The sequence below is a fragment of the Nelumbo lutea genome, chromosome 5 (genome assembly GCF_056320005.1).
Source record: "Nelumbo lutea isolate HS-2025 chromosome 5, American lotus-T2T, whole genome shotgun sequence".
NCBI classification, from domain to species: domain Eukaryota; kingdom Viridiplantae; phylum Streptophyta; class Magnoliopsida; order Proteales; family Nelumbonaceae; genus Nelumbo; species Nelumbo lutea.
The window spans coordinates 1,170,316-1,185,116 of record NC_142688.1 but is presented as its reverse complement, the minus strand read 5'-3'; the positions used below and the strand labels follow the sequence as shown (position 1 = coordinate 1,185,116).

Here is a 14,801-nt window from a genome sequence, read left to right as displayed (position 1 = left end):
CAACCATAACGATCGTGACAAGGAAACGCCCATAAGATTTAGCTTGGCAGCCCAAAACATTAGTTGAACAGGTGCCCATAGATAAAACCAGACCATGACGTCTTGAAAAGAGATGAGCCCTGATGAGAAGGCGTTGAAGTCCACACCACAAATAGTCCAAAAAAGCCTTGCCAGCCCATAACGTCCGTTGACACATCTTAAAAATGGTATAGCCCACATTCCATGCATCCTAAACTAGACTATTAAAACGACCATGCTCACACTGAATTAAGATTAGTTGAACAGTTTGTGGGACCGATGATAATGTCCCACAAGGTTAAATGGCTGTGGATCTCATGCAGTCTTCAATTAATTCTGTTTCGCTCGTATCATTTTGTAGTCTTTTAGTATTCGGTGCTATTAACTATTAATAACTTTCCTTGACCCTTTTTTTTCTCTAAATTGCTGGTTACGAGATTTGTTTCCATGTTAACGTTGGAATAAATCAGCTAATACACCATCGAGTCAGCCCTCGGTTGGTTTATCATTTTATAATTGTGTATTAGAAATTTCTCCCATAAATAATAATGAGTATGGAGATATTCTCAATACACGATTGCAAGTAGCTGTAGAAATGGTGTGAGAATGATCTTGTAAAGATTGAATCGGATCTTGCTCATATTTTGTTTATATAGCACCCGATCTTGCTCATATTCTGTGTATTATGTACAAAGTTTTTCTTTAGGGAGAATCCCACCGCCATTAAAACCTGTGGAGCCATTATTCAAACGCCAAAGTTAGTAGTGAAATGAATGACGCTATTAAAATCTAAGGAGAATGATTGTTCAGCACACCCTAAGAATTTTTAGCCCCACAGTACAGTTGGGGTAGGTGCCAGCTTAGAATTGATGCCAATGCACGGGCAGATATTGATGTTTTAGAGTGGGGGTGTTTATCATTTTAAATTATGAAGGATTGTAGTGGAATTTTGAATTCTGCAGTGTACTTTTCCATAAAATCTACATGACACATGTTGTATGGAAATTCAGGCTCTTGACAATATAGAGTGATGATTAGCTCATTAGGTTGCATTTGAAAAAGATGCAAATGAAGTGTAAATCCCGGGTAAATTTGCACTTTGGTTCACTTTTGCTTGTATTTGGCAACATTATATTTATACATTGACAAATGACAGACCAATGCATATTTACATTGATAATAAGATGTAAAAGTATATCAATAAAAAAATATATAAATTTGCATTTAAGTGGGTTTTTGATAAAAAAAAAAAAGAAGCATATACTTCATTGAAATTCATATTTGCATCCATTACACATAAAAATCTATTTGGTAAGAAGGTAAATTTGTCAATGCAAAACTAACTCAATTTTACAATTTATATGAATCATTTTACATTTTATATATTTGCATTCACACTTATTTACATCATTTCTAAACACAGACTTAGACATAGTTTGAAAATAATACAAATACAAATATGTATAAATAAAATAATACAAAATACAAATATATATTTACATCTATACTCCTTCGCCTTAGCTGAAATCGTATTCCGAGCTATGGAACCAACCAATCATAATGTCCAAGCAGTAAGTGCATATGATTAGTTATCATTTTCGGCCGTTCTCCACTTCTTATATGATCCTCTAACTTTCAAATAATAATAATAATAATAATGAACTTTGATTTTTATATTTATTATCTTTAATTGTCTATTTCAGGTTAATGGCCCACTAATTGAGACTTGAGATGTTGATTTGGCATCCGTCCATAAAAGAGGCGCGGGATCAGACTTGTCCATACATAAGCTCTCCGTGTCCAGTTATCGCAGTCCTCACCCCTCTTCCCCGTGATGTAATAATGATGTGCAATACCTACATTGATGCATGACGGGAGTCGAGATCCGCTAGATAGATACAACATTGTCCGGTAATCATATCCGAACTATTGATATGAAATCAGAAGTATTTAATTTTGATCGGGTGTTATTACCCCGATTTGCAATCCTGTTTCCAGCATACTCCGACTCTTTTGATGGGAGTTATTTCCGCATTTGTTATCCAGCTTTGTCATGTGTTAATTGAGTTCAACTTGTGAATAGCTTGATTCAATTTGGTTTAAATCAATTTTTGAGTCGAATTCGAGTTTAATTTTTATTAATCAAACCAAGCTTGAATCTAATAAAATTTTGACTGCATAATTGTGCTTATATTATATTAGATATATAATATTTTTAATTATATATATATATATATATATATATATCATTAAATAATAAATATTTATATGTATCATTTTTAATATACTCACCCTCAAACTTGAGCCAAGTCGAATTCAAATATATGAACTTTTGAGACAAAACGAATTTGAGGTAATATTTCTAACTTCAACAGAGCTCCAGCCCAAACTAAATCCTTATATTTTTCTATCAAGTTGAACTCAATTTGAATCCACCCCTGATCTAGCAAGCTTACGGTCAGGATTTAGGTTTCAGCAACACCGAAATTCATCGCAACTTAAATACGTAGCCCAAGAACATAAGGGAAATTTTCCCTCTCTGCCCTATTATGAATGGGCCTGAAATCATTACGGATGGTGATATAGCCAATTCAGGAACTTTCCTTACTCGTTTTCTTGTTTATTTTCGAAAGTTTGTCGCTTACTCTACCTTCTATAGACCACGGATCAAGGATTAGAAAGGTTTTAGACTTTAAACTGGAGACGACAGGCGAAATAAATTCCTTCCGATCTTCTTCAAGCAACCAACAGTAGTACAGTACAGTCGTTTGAAATTTGAAAACTTTCTCCCCTAATTAACCATACTCGCTTGAAAGCTTGGCAATAAAACATTGATATACATACAAAACTCTAACGAATGCACTCTCATCTTTTGGCCATTTCATTGCACAAAACTCTACTAATGACTCACCCCCCCCCCCCCAAAAAAAAAAAAAAAAATCTACTAATGCATTTAAACATTAAAAATCAATATAAAAAAAGAATAATGGAAATAGAAATTAAATAAGGAAATTAGAAAAACTGTACATGATTAATTACTATCAATTAGCCTAAAAATGACTATTCCAATTAGGGGAAGATGAGAGGATCTCTCTCAGCTTGGGCCAGAAATAACAGCCAATCTTCAACTCAAGATCCACATATAGATTGTGGACCAAACTGTAAGGGCAAACGCTGCAGCCAAGTATGTCCACAGGAAAAGGACGGAGCATTCTTCTTGACCCACATCAAATAGCTGTGTCATGGTTCCTACATGGTCATCATCATCAACATCAAAATATGAGCTTCAAAACAAACTCGGGTAAATTGTAATGGCATTGGAACAAATTAATAAGATGCCTTGTTTTGTTGAAGTCAATTGTATCATACAAATCAAAAGGGTATGTTGAGGCAATTGCATACCGATGTTCATGGCAGGTGGCGTAGTAAACTGTATCATTAGCACGTAAAGGAATAAAGGGTCCGATGGGACTAAACCAAGGTTACTTGCTGCCTTGACAACGCCAATCCCAATTACAGGGAGAATCATATACCGCACAAAAATGGTCCCTATAATGACCATGGGCTTTAATCTGGCGGAGCGCAAACCTGTGGAAAGAATTAGGACTCGGTTGACGTATTAAGGCTGTGCCTCGGACTCTTTTTGAGTACTGAATATGGCAACCAAACTGCAAACATGATTTTACCTTGGATGAGGTTACCCCCAAGTATGAGGGTAATGCATGGTATCGTGCCGTCCCTACACAAAGCCAGCAGATTTTGGTGTCAACACCGTGGAAATGAAATCCAATTGTCAAATACCCAATACGACAAGACATCATTAATTTATTAAACTGATAACATTGAAAAATTCAAGAGAAAGAACAAGTCCTCGGCGACACTCTGAAGGGGTGTTTTGATTAAATGCAAGTAATTACCTCTCTAGCTAGCCAAGGAACAACTTTTAGTAATTGGCATGAGCTTGTTTATATTGATTTGTTAACTGATGAGTTTAAGCCTAGTTGAGTGATGCATACCCTAATAGTTTAATTGTGCCTTGGATCACTCTTAGAGGAGCATCATTGCCGATTATAAGATTTTTCAACCAAGGCGTCGCCCCGAAGATGAATCCCACGATCTGGTACAACATACAAAGGCGTTAATATAGCAATAACAAAATATACTTAAGAGTTTCTGAGTTCTGAAGCACCTATATATAGTGGGATAAAAAAAGAAAAGAAACTCACTGCAGCAATGGTCGGAGGTGCCATTATCTCTTTCAGAATGCCATGAAGAACTCCTTTCAGCTTTTCCCAGAATGCCGTCTTCTCTTTTCCCGCTTTCTCACTCAACTGATTATTCTAATTTTTTTAGTATTAAATGTTTCCCCTGTATTTTAAGGAATTCAAAACAGAAAATCACTTACAACTTGGCTTTCTTTATCTTCGTCAATGGGCTTCACTGGTTGCACTACTACCACTGTCACTGCCCTTTCTTGATTTTCTGTTTTGAGAAGGTGAGTTTCATTTCTAGCATCTAAATCAGCGTTTGGCACCTTTACGGTAGACTCACCTTCTTGAAGTGCTTTGTACTTTAGTGCCGAAGTTCGTATTAGATGGTACGTGTGAGACCAAATGAAGAAACCACCAAGCTGTATGACAATAATATGATTGAGCCTTAGATATTGAAGAAACTATAACTTCAACTTATGGCTAGCAATTCACCCGAATTCAAACTGGAAATCTGAAACCATAAAGCAATTATCCATTGTTAGTCCAGTTATTCGGGGTAAGGGTGTCAATGGACCGGTTAATCAATATCGACAGATTGGACGGACCAATAAGATATATTGGATTGGATCAATTCATTCTAAAATATTTAGGGGTTTTTATAGTTTAATCTATCTTTAGAATGGAATTAAGATTTCTAGGGGTGGACTGAATCCTGACCATAAATTGATGTCAAATTTACCGGCAGGATGCGGTTTATAGGGGGACTACTAGTATACAAGGAGGGAGTTGCAATTTCAGATTTATGAGATGGATTACAATCCACTTATCCCAAATATTTATTAGATTAGACTGGACTTGGTCCGTCCGTAATAAACTTATATTGGATTTGGTTGGATTAAGCCAATATCCGGTCTATTGATATAACAAGAACATAGATGTAAATGAACTGGATTTGGATTGAAACCAATATAAATTAAAACAAATTAAATTTAAACAGATTGGACGGTTCAGACATTAAATTGGACCGATCCAAAATAATCCAAAATATGCATCGGATTGGACCAAATCCACTCCGATTGACACCACCTAAAATTCCGAAGTCTTGGGAGGGGTAGACTAAATACGGTTCTAACTGTTGGCAATTTTTGCACAAAGTGGCCGCTGCAAGTCCAAGTGATGAGGCCAACCAGGTTGTCTGAGTCATAACTTTTTAAAAGGCACCAAATTCACAGAACTCTATATTAACACAGTCGATTCTCAAAAACTCTTCTTTACTCAAATGTCAAACATACGTCTCGACAAACATCAATGTTTAGACCTAAGTTTGTTTGTAACTCCTTAAACAATGTACCACATTTACTCTATTCCGAGTGCTTTGATTCTAAGCAATATAATAGGATGAAGCCAATAATTCATAATCATAGATAGAACATGGTATATAATAAAAAGAAGAGATATCAATGGCTTTACCGCCATGGAGAAAGACACATAGGAAAGCGCAACGGAGTTGCAGATGCCATGACTAAATGGACTACCATCCTGGCTACATATTGCAGGCACGACTATCAGAAGAAGGTTTCCCAAGTTTCCTATTTAGAAAAAAAAATGAGAAAATGAGAACCCAAACTTCATACGAGTGCTCTTAAACAGAGAGATGAAAACTAGTTAATTAATTATATACCTGCGGAACATGTAGCAATGACCAAGCCTTCTAGATGCGGCTTGGGTTTCAATATTTTTACAAGAATCCATCCAAGAACTCCTCCAATTAAGAAGGTTAACCCGATGTTAACCGGCATAAACCACCTAATGTAGCATAAAGAAAAAAATAAGTGAAATTAAGATAAATAGTATTCACATATATATGTATCATCCTCAGAGATATATAGAGAGAGAGAGATTGTTTGTAAATCAAACAATATAAATTTGCTTCTATCGCTCTCTTCGTTAGTAATTTTTGAAATGTACTATGTAGTTTACCATGAAATAATGTCTTGGAGTGTGACAGTCTGGGCAAGACATGCAAACATGAGTGAGGGAGTGAATACAACGAACACAACCTGCATTAATTGGGCAAAGGTTCTCATCAGATCAGATCATAGGCTTTAATACCCTGAACAATGTAAATATGTACAGCAAATAATATATTTGGGAATGTGCATGCGAGTGCATGAATACCTTGTTAATGTATCGTCGAGCATCAGCATTCAGTATATTAAAGTATTCGGTTGCCATGAGGACCCCTAGAATACTGACGAGGAGGACCTGCATTATTGGCATGGAAGCCACTTCGAAAAGTGTCCAGAAACCCATCTTTCCTGTTTTTTTTTTTTTATTTGTTTCCCACTTTCCCTTCTTTTCGCTGTGTTGCTAAAAGGACGTTGATAATGACGTATTTGGCTCTTTTCTTTCTTGTTCTGATTTGCTACTGCCTTCGATTCTTCCCTTGCGAACTAGTTACACTTGTTTTATGATGCTCGGATAGAAAAATAAGAAAATCCTGATAACAGCGATATTGATTATCATAAGTGACAAAGTTTCAACTAAAAAAATCAATAATCTGAATTGCAAGTAAATTAACATGATCACCGACTGACGATGGTTCAGTTGGTAGATTCTGTTGTATGTAGCGGAGGCTTGGAATAAAATCCCGCTGGTCTCTGCCACCAGAATTGGGGTATTGAGTGAGGGATCGGATTTAGTAAGCACAATATAAGTGAGCAGGTTTTAGACTGAAATAAGGTATTTTAGACTGAAATAAGGGTATTTTAAGGAATAGGTGTCAAAAAAAAATTTAAGTATTCATTGAATGTTTTTATATAGTTGAGCCTACCTGATGTAAACTGCTTGAGGAATGGACTATATTGTTGTGAAGCTTCATGAAACATATATATATGATTATAGTTTTTAAAAACAAACCGGTCAGGGGTCCGGTTATTGGTTCAAACAGTCCGATCATTCGACTTGAATGGCTGGCCCATTCGAACAAAAAATTAAAAAAAAATAGAAAATGGTCAAAACCGTTAGAATAATTAACCGACCGGTTCAGTGGTTTGCTGATCAAAATCAATGGTTTTAGGGAGAAAAACAGTTTTGGAGGAAAACGGAATCTGTCAGGGGATCCAAAAATCTCCACATATACTACATCCACCAATGGTTGGCCCCTTTATAGCCCATCCATAAGTTTTGGCCCCTCGTGAATCTTGAAAAACAAGAAAACTTGTATAAAAATGCTTTTTAACATTCTTTATTAGAAGAGAACTTTGGCTCCTATTGAATTGTAGATATCTCTTCTCACCATGGAGAGCGAAAAAGAATTAATGTTGGGGAAACATTAAAAAAATTCCCCAGCAACTCAAGAAAAATAATTTTTTAACATATAACCAAACAATATTTTAAATTCTATTAGGAAAAATATTTATATGGCGTTGAATTAGTACATTTTTTTTCAGATAAATGACAATAAAAGCAAACACATAATCTTGGGCCTGCCAACGACTGAAGTATAATGGGATGTTTAGGTACTTTGGTCCAATGCACGAACTCAGTTTGCTTATTACTGGAAATTAACGAATGAAGGCCATCCTATTGGCGTAATCACTGACGCTGGGACGCAAAAATTCCTTTTTTTTCAACTCAAAATTAAGATTCTGAGCTGGTAAAGATGCTACGTTTATTATTCGAGTGGCCGGAGCGCTCGCTAAAAAATAAAAAGAAAGTAAAAAAAAACAAGGAGAATTATTATCATTTACGTAAGGGAAAATTTCTGATCATTATTGGCTCGAGTGACAATTTGATCTTGAACTTTAAAATGAGACAATTTAGTATCTAAACTTTCAAAATATGAATCAAATATTAAAATATGACAGTATAGTATTAGCCGTTAAACAGCCTGTTAATCAACGTTAAATGACATTTGAAAAGTCAAAAATGCCTTAAGAATGTCATTTAATTCTCTTTATCAATCATCCAAACATTGACAATAAAATAAATAATCCCAAATTCTAAATATTGAATAGAAGAGAAAGATTTTGAACCGTTCAGTTTTTATCAATGTTTAGATGGTTGATAAAGAGAATTAAATAGCATTCAAATGGCATTTTTTACTTTTCAAATAGGATCAATGCTATTTATCAAAATTCATGGAGGGTTTTGATTGATCAAAACTCTTTCTATACTATATCTTTTATGTATTATAGATTTTCCCAATATTATTCAACAGTTGATTATATAATGGATTATCACATTTTAAAAGTTCAAATACTAAATTATCACATTTTGATAATTCAAATACTGTATTATTGCATTTTAAATTTGGACGATCAAATTATCACTCGAGCCAAAAAAAAAAACTGGAATTCGTATCTACTGATCACAAAACGAACACATGCTGGTCGCAACTCACGACACTTTTAACCGCACATCATAAACATCTCCCTAGTAGTATCAAAATATAGAGTGCAAGAGATGTCTCCCATCTGCGGATGCAGGGTCTTGTGGCAAAACTAGAGAAACCCTATGATACATGCAGCGGGATACCAGTGACAGACTGAGAATGAAACTGTATGACAAATAAAGCAGATCTGGACTATTCTCACCCTATTTATTTCTACTATTATTATTATTATTATTGGAATAAGAAAATCAAAACTATTAAAACTTAAAAAAAAAGTTAAACAGCTGTTTTCTCTTTTTATTATACCGAAGATGGCGGAAGTTCGCTGTTCTACTTATCAGTTTTTTTAATTGTTTTTAATTAATTTATTTAATAAAAGAGGAACTAAATAATTACGACACTTTTTTCTGAGGTACGCAAACGATCGACGTTGATTGTAAATACTAAATACAGTAGGAAGAACAACCTAGATCTGCAGACGAATAAATTCGATTCATATTGAACGGAGACCAATAGAAAAGTGTTCCAAGTAAGATGAAATTCAAACGCTAAAGAAGAAGAAGAAGAAAGAAAGATAAAGACGGTCGAAACGAATGAGAATACAGGGAAGAAAAAAAGAAGACGAACCATCTTTGTCGAAGGAAGATAAATTAAAAGGAAATAATAAAAATAACGATATAAAAAAAAAAAAAGTGAGAGTTGTTGGCATAGAGGAAAAGAAAGAAAATCGAAACACGAAGAAAACATGAAAGGAGAAAGGAGAAAGAAACCATTGAGAGAAGAGACGAACCTGGGATGGAGAGACAATGTTGTCAAAGAACAGGGGAAGCCATTTGAGTCGCCAACCTTAATCCTTAGAGGGCTTAGATGAATAGGAATCCATCGAGTTGGGAATTGGCGAAGGCGAATTGGAAGTGGGAGAGAGTTAGCTTATATCCCACCTTTTTGCCCCACGTTCAAGTGGGTCTGAACTCTCTGAAGCCGTTGTGGAAGAGACGAGCATTCATCATGGACTTTGAGTTTGATAGATAGAGATCGAGAAGGAAACGTCAGGGATGAGATGAAAAATAAAAGGGAATAAATAAAAAGTAATGGTAATCCTGATCCAGTTGCAGGCCTCCCCACAACGAGTCTTGAGTGATCTGTTCCTGCCCCTTTAGGCCTTTACACAGCTATAGACATGGACGAGTGCGAGTAGAAATGGAGCATTCATCTCTGATAAAACGGTGTGGGCCATAACGTCGTGTTCATTATCAATACGATAAACAAAACTATACTGTTTAGAGTTCCATCTAGTCGGGTTGTATTTGAGTTGGAGTTGGAGTGGCTTTTGGGTCAAACCCGTATTGGACCCAACCTGCTGAGTGTTGCAACGTTAAGCACCACGTCAGTGGGATGAGACCGTAAACGGAGTTGCCGTCTGCATCACTGTCACTGCCAACCTCATCATGTATATCATCCAACTTCATTTGATATTGTTACAAGCAAGGTTTTGGTTTTAAAATCGAATCCGGTTCCCGGGTTGAATGTTCTGATCGTTTGAACTAAACAGACAGCTCATTCTGATAAAAATAAATAAAAATGGCTAAAATTGTTGGATGGTTCAAACGATTTGATCACTCGAGTCAATGGTTTGTTGACTAAATCAATAGCTTTTGGCGAAATAACGGTTCTAGGGTAAAATGGAACCAGTCACCTGACCTATTCCTGGTTTTTCCATTCCAACCGTCCGGTCCAGTCCAGTTTTAAAAACTATGGTTACAAATACAACCCTCTGCAGTTGGCTCTGCTCCAAATCTGTGCCTCTATTCCAACTTATATTGAAATAAAATTTTTTTTGTTTTCAGATTGTACAAGGAAGGAGGACATGAGTCGAATTTTTCATAAGTTATTCAAGTTTGTCTCGTAAAAAGTTTGATTTAGCTTCACCAAATTGAATTTTGAACCGAATTCAAGCCTAATTAAATTCGGCTCATAAGATTCATGAGCTTAATATAATTCTTAAATTTTATATATATAAAATAAAATATAATTTTTTATTTTTATAAGATGTTTGATTTACAATCGAGTTCGAGCTCAAGCCTTTTATTGGTGAGACAAGCTGGAATAGTTAAAAATTTGACTCAGATGGACTCGGATCCATCCCTAAGTGGAATGAGACAAGTAGGCCAATTCTAGGACCCAAACCAATACCACATTATTACACTAGTACTATCTTATCGGACCGGAATCAAGTTTATCGAACCAGATCCGACCCATTTAAAGCCAAAGCCCCAACCCAACTGAGAAAGAAATTAAGAATGTATAAAGACGGGTAAATATATGCTAAGTATTTGGGTCCAGCCGTGTATGACCTGAAAAATTAAGTATCAAGGAATTTGCCTTGTTGTCATACACATTATTTATTATTTATTATTTTATTAATGATGAACGTATATTCATTAATTAGTTTTGACCGCGTGGTAATGGTATAAATACATATATGGTCACAGTCACAAGGATCTCGTTCTTTATCTAATTAATTTTGAAAGAATGACCAATCAGCTCATATCAGAATTTTATAGTCCGAGTATAGAGGAATGCATCCTGACCGTTAATTGATGTTAAATTCACGGGCAGAATGTATTTTAGAGGGGGGGAGAGGGTTAATAGTAGGGGGTTGGAATTCAGAATTCTGCATCGGGTGTTTCTCCGATTAATTTTCAATTTAAACTACGTAATACATACGTTGCATACATAATCTATGCTATAAAGAAAGAAATCGTATGGAACAGTCTGGAATGGTGAAGATGTGTCAGAGAAGACACAAAACCAACATACTAAGGGAGTGTTTGATCATGTGAATAGGTTTTTCTAAATAGAACAGCTATCATGTCACTAATGATAATATATTTTTGTTGATGTAGCAGTTGCTTTTGTTTTATAAATTAGAACCATTTGTATTGTCGAACACCCCTTAAGCTTTAAAAGATCATTAATATGGTAATTATGCAGGTTTGATCTTATGCATGTTTCCTATTTTGTAGGGGGATTGGCTAACCATCTCTCAACAACTACTGAATCAACCTCAAACCTTCCCTTTATAAGTGAGATAATTGATTATTCAACATATTTTGACATGATTTAAGACACACACACACAATAAAAAAAAAAAAAAAAGCCTTGGCCCATTGAATAATTATTGACCTTGACCAAGTGTTTCCAACATAGTAGGTAGAATCCTCCATTTGATGGGTATCAACTAGTAATTTCAGCATGACTACAAAGAGAGAGGCCCCAGAGCCGTGTCAACCAATAATATGCCCACAATTATTTTCATTCCAAAAATAAGTTATGATGGGAAAGGAAATGTTCATTTATTTGAACATCTCTTTTCTGGGCAATACTTGGCTTCTATCATGGTCGGACCAAAGCGTTGATCACTTTTGATTTTCAAATCCAAGCCCTAAAACCTTAAATCCTATTATCTAAATTCTTAACCTCTTGCCCTTAAAATCTTAAATCCTTAAGCACTATAATTATGTAAAATGGATCTTATAGGCATCTATTCCAACCGGTAGGGCTATTCACATGTCGGGTTGAGTCAGTTTATTAGTGTTTTTTCAACCAACCCGATCTAGTCGGTTGAAATCGAAATCGATCCAATATTAAGTAAAACCAAATTGGTCGGTTTGAATTGGTTTGGGTCACTTTTGTGAATGATTCTCTCAGTGTGAACGGTAAATGATTTAAGTCTAAGAAAGCAAAGGCTGGATGCCTGGAAATTAAAAAAGATTTGATGAATTAAAACTGATATTTTATATATCAGAATTTTTATATATAATATGTATATTTCTGAAATAAAGCTGATATATATATATATATATATACATATATTAAAACTGAAATATATCAGATATATATATAATATAATATAATATCTAAGTCGATTCGGGTTGATTCGGTTTCGGTTTTTACAAATAAAAACCGAAACCAAACCAAACCATCGATTTATGTTTTTTTATAATCCAAAACTAACCGATGCTAAAGAAAAACCGGCCAACTCAAATTGGATCGGGCCGGATTGAAAGGTTTGATCGGTTTGCGTCTTGTTATAAACAGCCCTACCAACCGCGTGGGAGACAAGTATTTTTTTCTCTCTTTTCGATGGATTTCTGTTATGGAAAACAGAGCTGACAAGTAAATAGCTTTTGTCGGTTGGTCCTTCAAAGTTATGTCAACTTTGAAGTTTGAAACTGAGCCCATAGTCCATAGAGCACGCCTTGCTCATTCTATATTGGTGTCCCACTCTCCAGTTAAAAGAATAGAAAGAAAACAACAGAAAATAAATACGTTTTTTTCAGTGGAACGCTATCATCAATTACTGTCTACTGACTACTGATGCTCTCTTCAGTTATAATTTTGATGCGGAGTCGGTGCCCTTTTGCGCTGTGTTGTGTGAGGGACTGAGGGGCTGAGGCTGTGATGCTCTGAGGGACTCGGTGGTGTGTCATGCGTGTGATAATTGATAAAGACAGTACATGTTGTATACAGGGATGGAGGAATCAAAGGCAATGAGACATGCTGGCGCATGTACAGGAATCATGGTCACTGGTAGTCACCATTGAATTAATAATGCCTCGAAGTGGGTGGCCTGGCATGGGCTCCCAGTAAAATTAAAAACGAGGATCACGCTCATACAAGTCATACTCCATAAACCTTACTAAAAAGGAGGATGAAACTGTTTGTCGCCGGCAAATTCACCGAACCCACGCGACATGCGGCGCCGGCGACAAACCCATTTTGGACAAATCGGGTATATCCTTTTGAACCTGGATAATTGACATGATTTTTTTTTTTTGGGTGGGGGGAGGGGGGGTGAAGGTTGTTTTTATTCCATTTACTGCATAGCCACCAACAACACAAAGAGAGTGCTGTGGGAGATTAGTAGTCAAAATAAGGAGTTAAGTTTGGCTCTTAGAAAGAAATTTGTCATTTAATTCCCACTGCAAATAGCAACATCAAGTACGCAGTTGGGATAGGCTGGTCGAATTCTAGATTGGATTCCTTTTTGTCACTTGTCAGTGATCCAAGAGTTGCATCGAGTCAAGGCTTGCCAGCAATTGTTCTGATCCACGTCTTTCGGCTTCTGGTGGTCAAGTCTTATTCCTGATTCCACCCCTTAGGCTGTGTTTAGTTGCAGTGCAAATTTATTAGAATTAGTGCAAATATAAAAAATGCAAATGCTTGTTTAATTTTGTTTTGGATTTTACTTTATTATACTCCATGTGTTCATTTATTTCATTTGTACAGCGATCAAATAGAACAAGCTAAAATTTGAAATAAAAATAGTTCAAAATTTATACTCAAATCATTTGCACTGCTTGGGGCTGAGTAAGGTTGCCTAGCAAAAATACAAAAGGTCTAGGGCGATGTTGGACTGTAGTCTAGTGCAGTTAGCCACGCCTCACCACCTATTGACTATTGTACAATTCAGAGGATCAGGACGTATGACTGGAATTTGGAAGGGCCCCTGACAAGATAGCAAAAATCAGCAGTCCAGAACGAATAGAAGACTTCTTTTTTTTTTCTTTTGATAAATACAAATAGAGGACAATTTATTTAAGAAATTATCTTCTTTTGAACATCCAAAGAGTTGCCTCACGATATCTTTCCAGTTTCCATAGATCAAATCTAAACAGTAAACAGTAGAAGCACTCAAGCACATACCAGTACCCTCCTCCAAGAATCGACCTGGGGATTGTGGCGCTGCGGGTATTTACCTTTTGTAGCTCACGCTGGAATCCATGGACCATGGTTAATTAACAGCCTATACACTCGTATAACCCTCCAGTACGGCGCTACCAAATGGGCAAATAACCCAGTCGAAAGAGCTAATTCTACCTTCTTAGAGTTTTAATCACGTCTTTCCCCTCCCACGTCACGTTCCCACCTAAAATACATATGCGTTGATTGTAAAAGATTGCCCCGCAGTTCTTCTATGTGTACATTGGCATGCATACCCACTAAAATTCTATTTGATTCAACATGCACACAGATTCAGTAATCGTATTCGATGGATCCCATGTATTATCTCCTTTATAACATACAATGCCGTTCAACTAGTCACGAGTAATGAAATTTTATTTTCTCTTCCTTTTTGTCGATCAGTTGATTAAATCGGTGATAGTAACAAC

The 14,801-nt window shown here is 35.9% G+C and overlaps 1 protein-coding gene across 4 annotated transcripts; it reads right to left on the bottom strand.

The window, feature by feature from the left end:
• Positions 1 to 2,716: 2,716 nt before the first annotated feature.
• Positions 2,717 to 9,853, bottom strand: LOC148849729 (protein PIN-LIKES 7-like). 4 transcript variants are annotated; one of them, XM_088945284.1, is made up of 12 exons: positions 9,416 to 9,853; positions 6,827 to 6,889; positions 6,408 to 6,729; positions 6,210 to 6,289; positions 5,911 to 6,035; positions 5,700 to 5,818; positions 4,424 to 4,648; positions 4,245 to 4,349; positions 4,035 to 4,135; positions 3,705 to 3,757; positions 3,421 to 3,606; positions 2,717 to 3,267 (listed from the first exon to the last, which is right to left on the bottom strand). In XM_088945284.1, the coding sequence occupies exons 3-12, from the start codon at positions 6,540 to 6,542 to the stop codon at positions 3,143 to 3,145; spliced, it is 1,254 nt and encodes a 417-aa protein (XP_088801410.1). In that variant the 5' UTR covers positions 6,543 to 6,729; positions 6,827 to 6,889; positions 9,416 to 9,853; the 3' UTR covers positions 2,717 to 3,142. The 4 variants fall into 4 exon arrangements, with proteins under 4 accessions (XP_088801410.1, XP_088801412.1, XP_088801411.1 ...); XM_088945286.1 differs by having other exon boundaries at positions 6,819 to 6,889; positions 9,416 to 9,774; XM_088945285.1 differs by having other exon boundaries at positions 6,823 to 6,889; positions 9,416 to 9,774.
• Between the last annotated feature and the right edge of the window lie 4,948 nt (positions 9,854 to 14,801).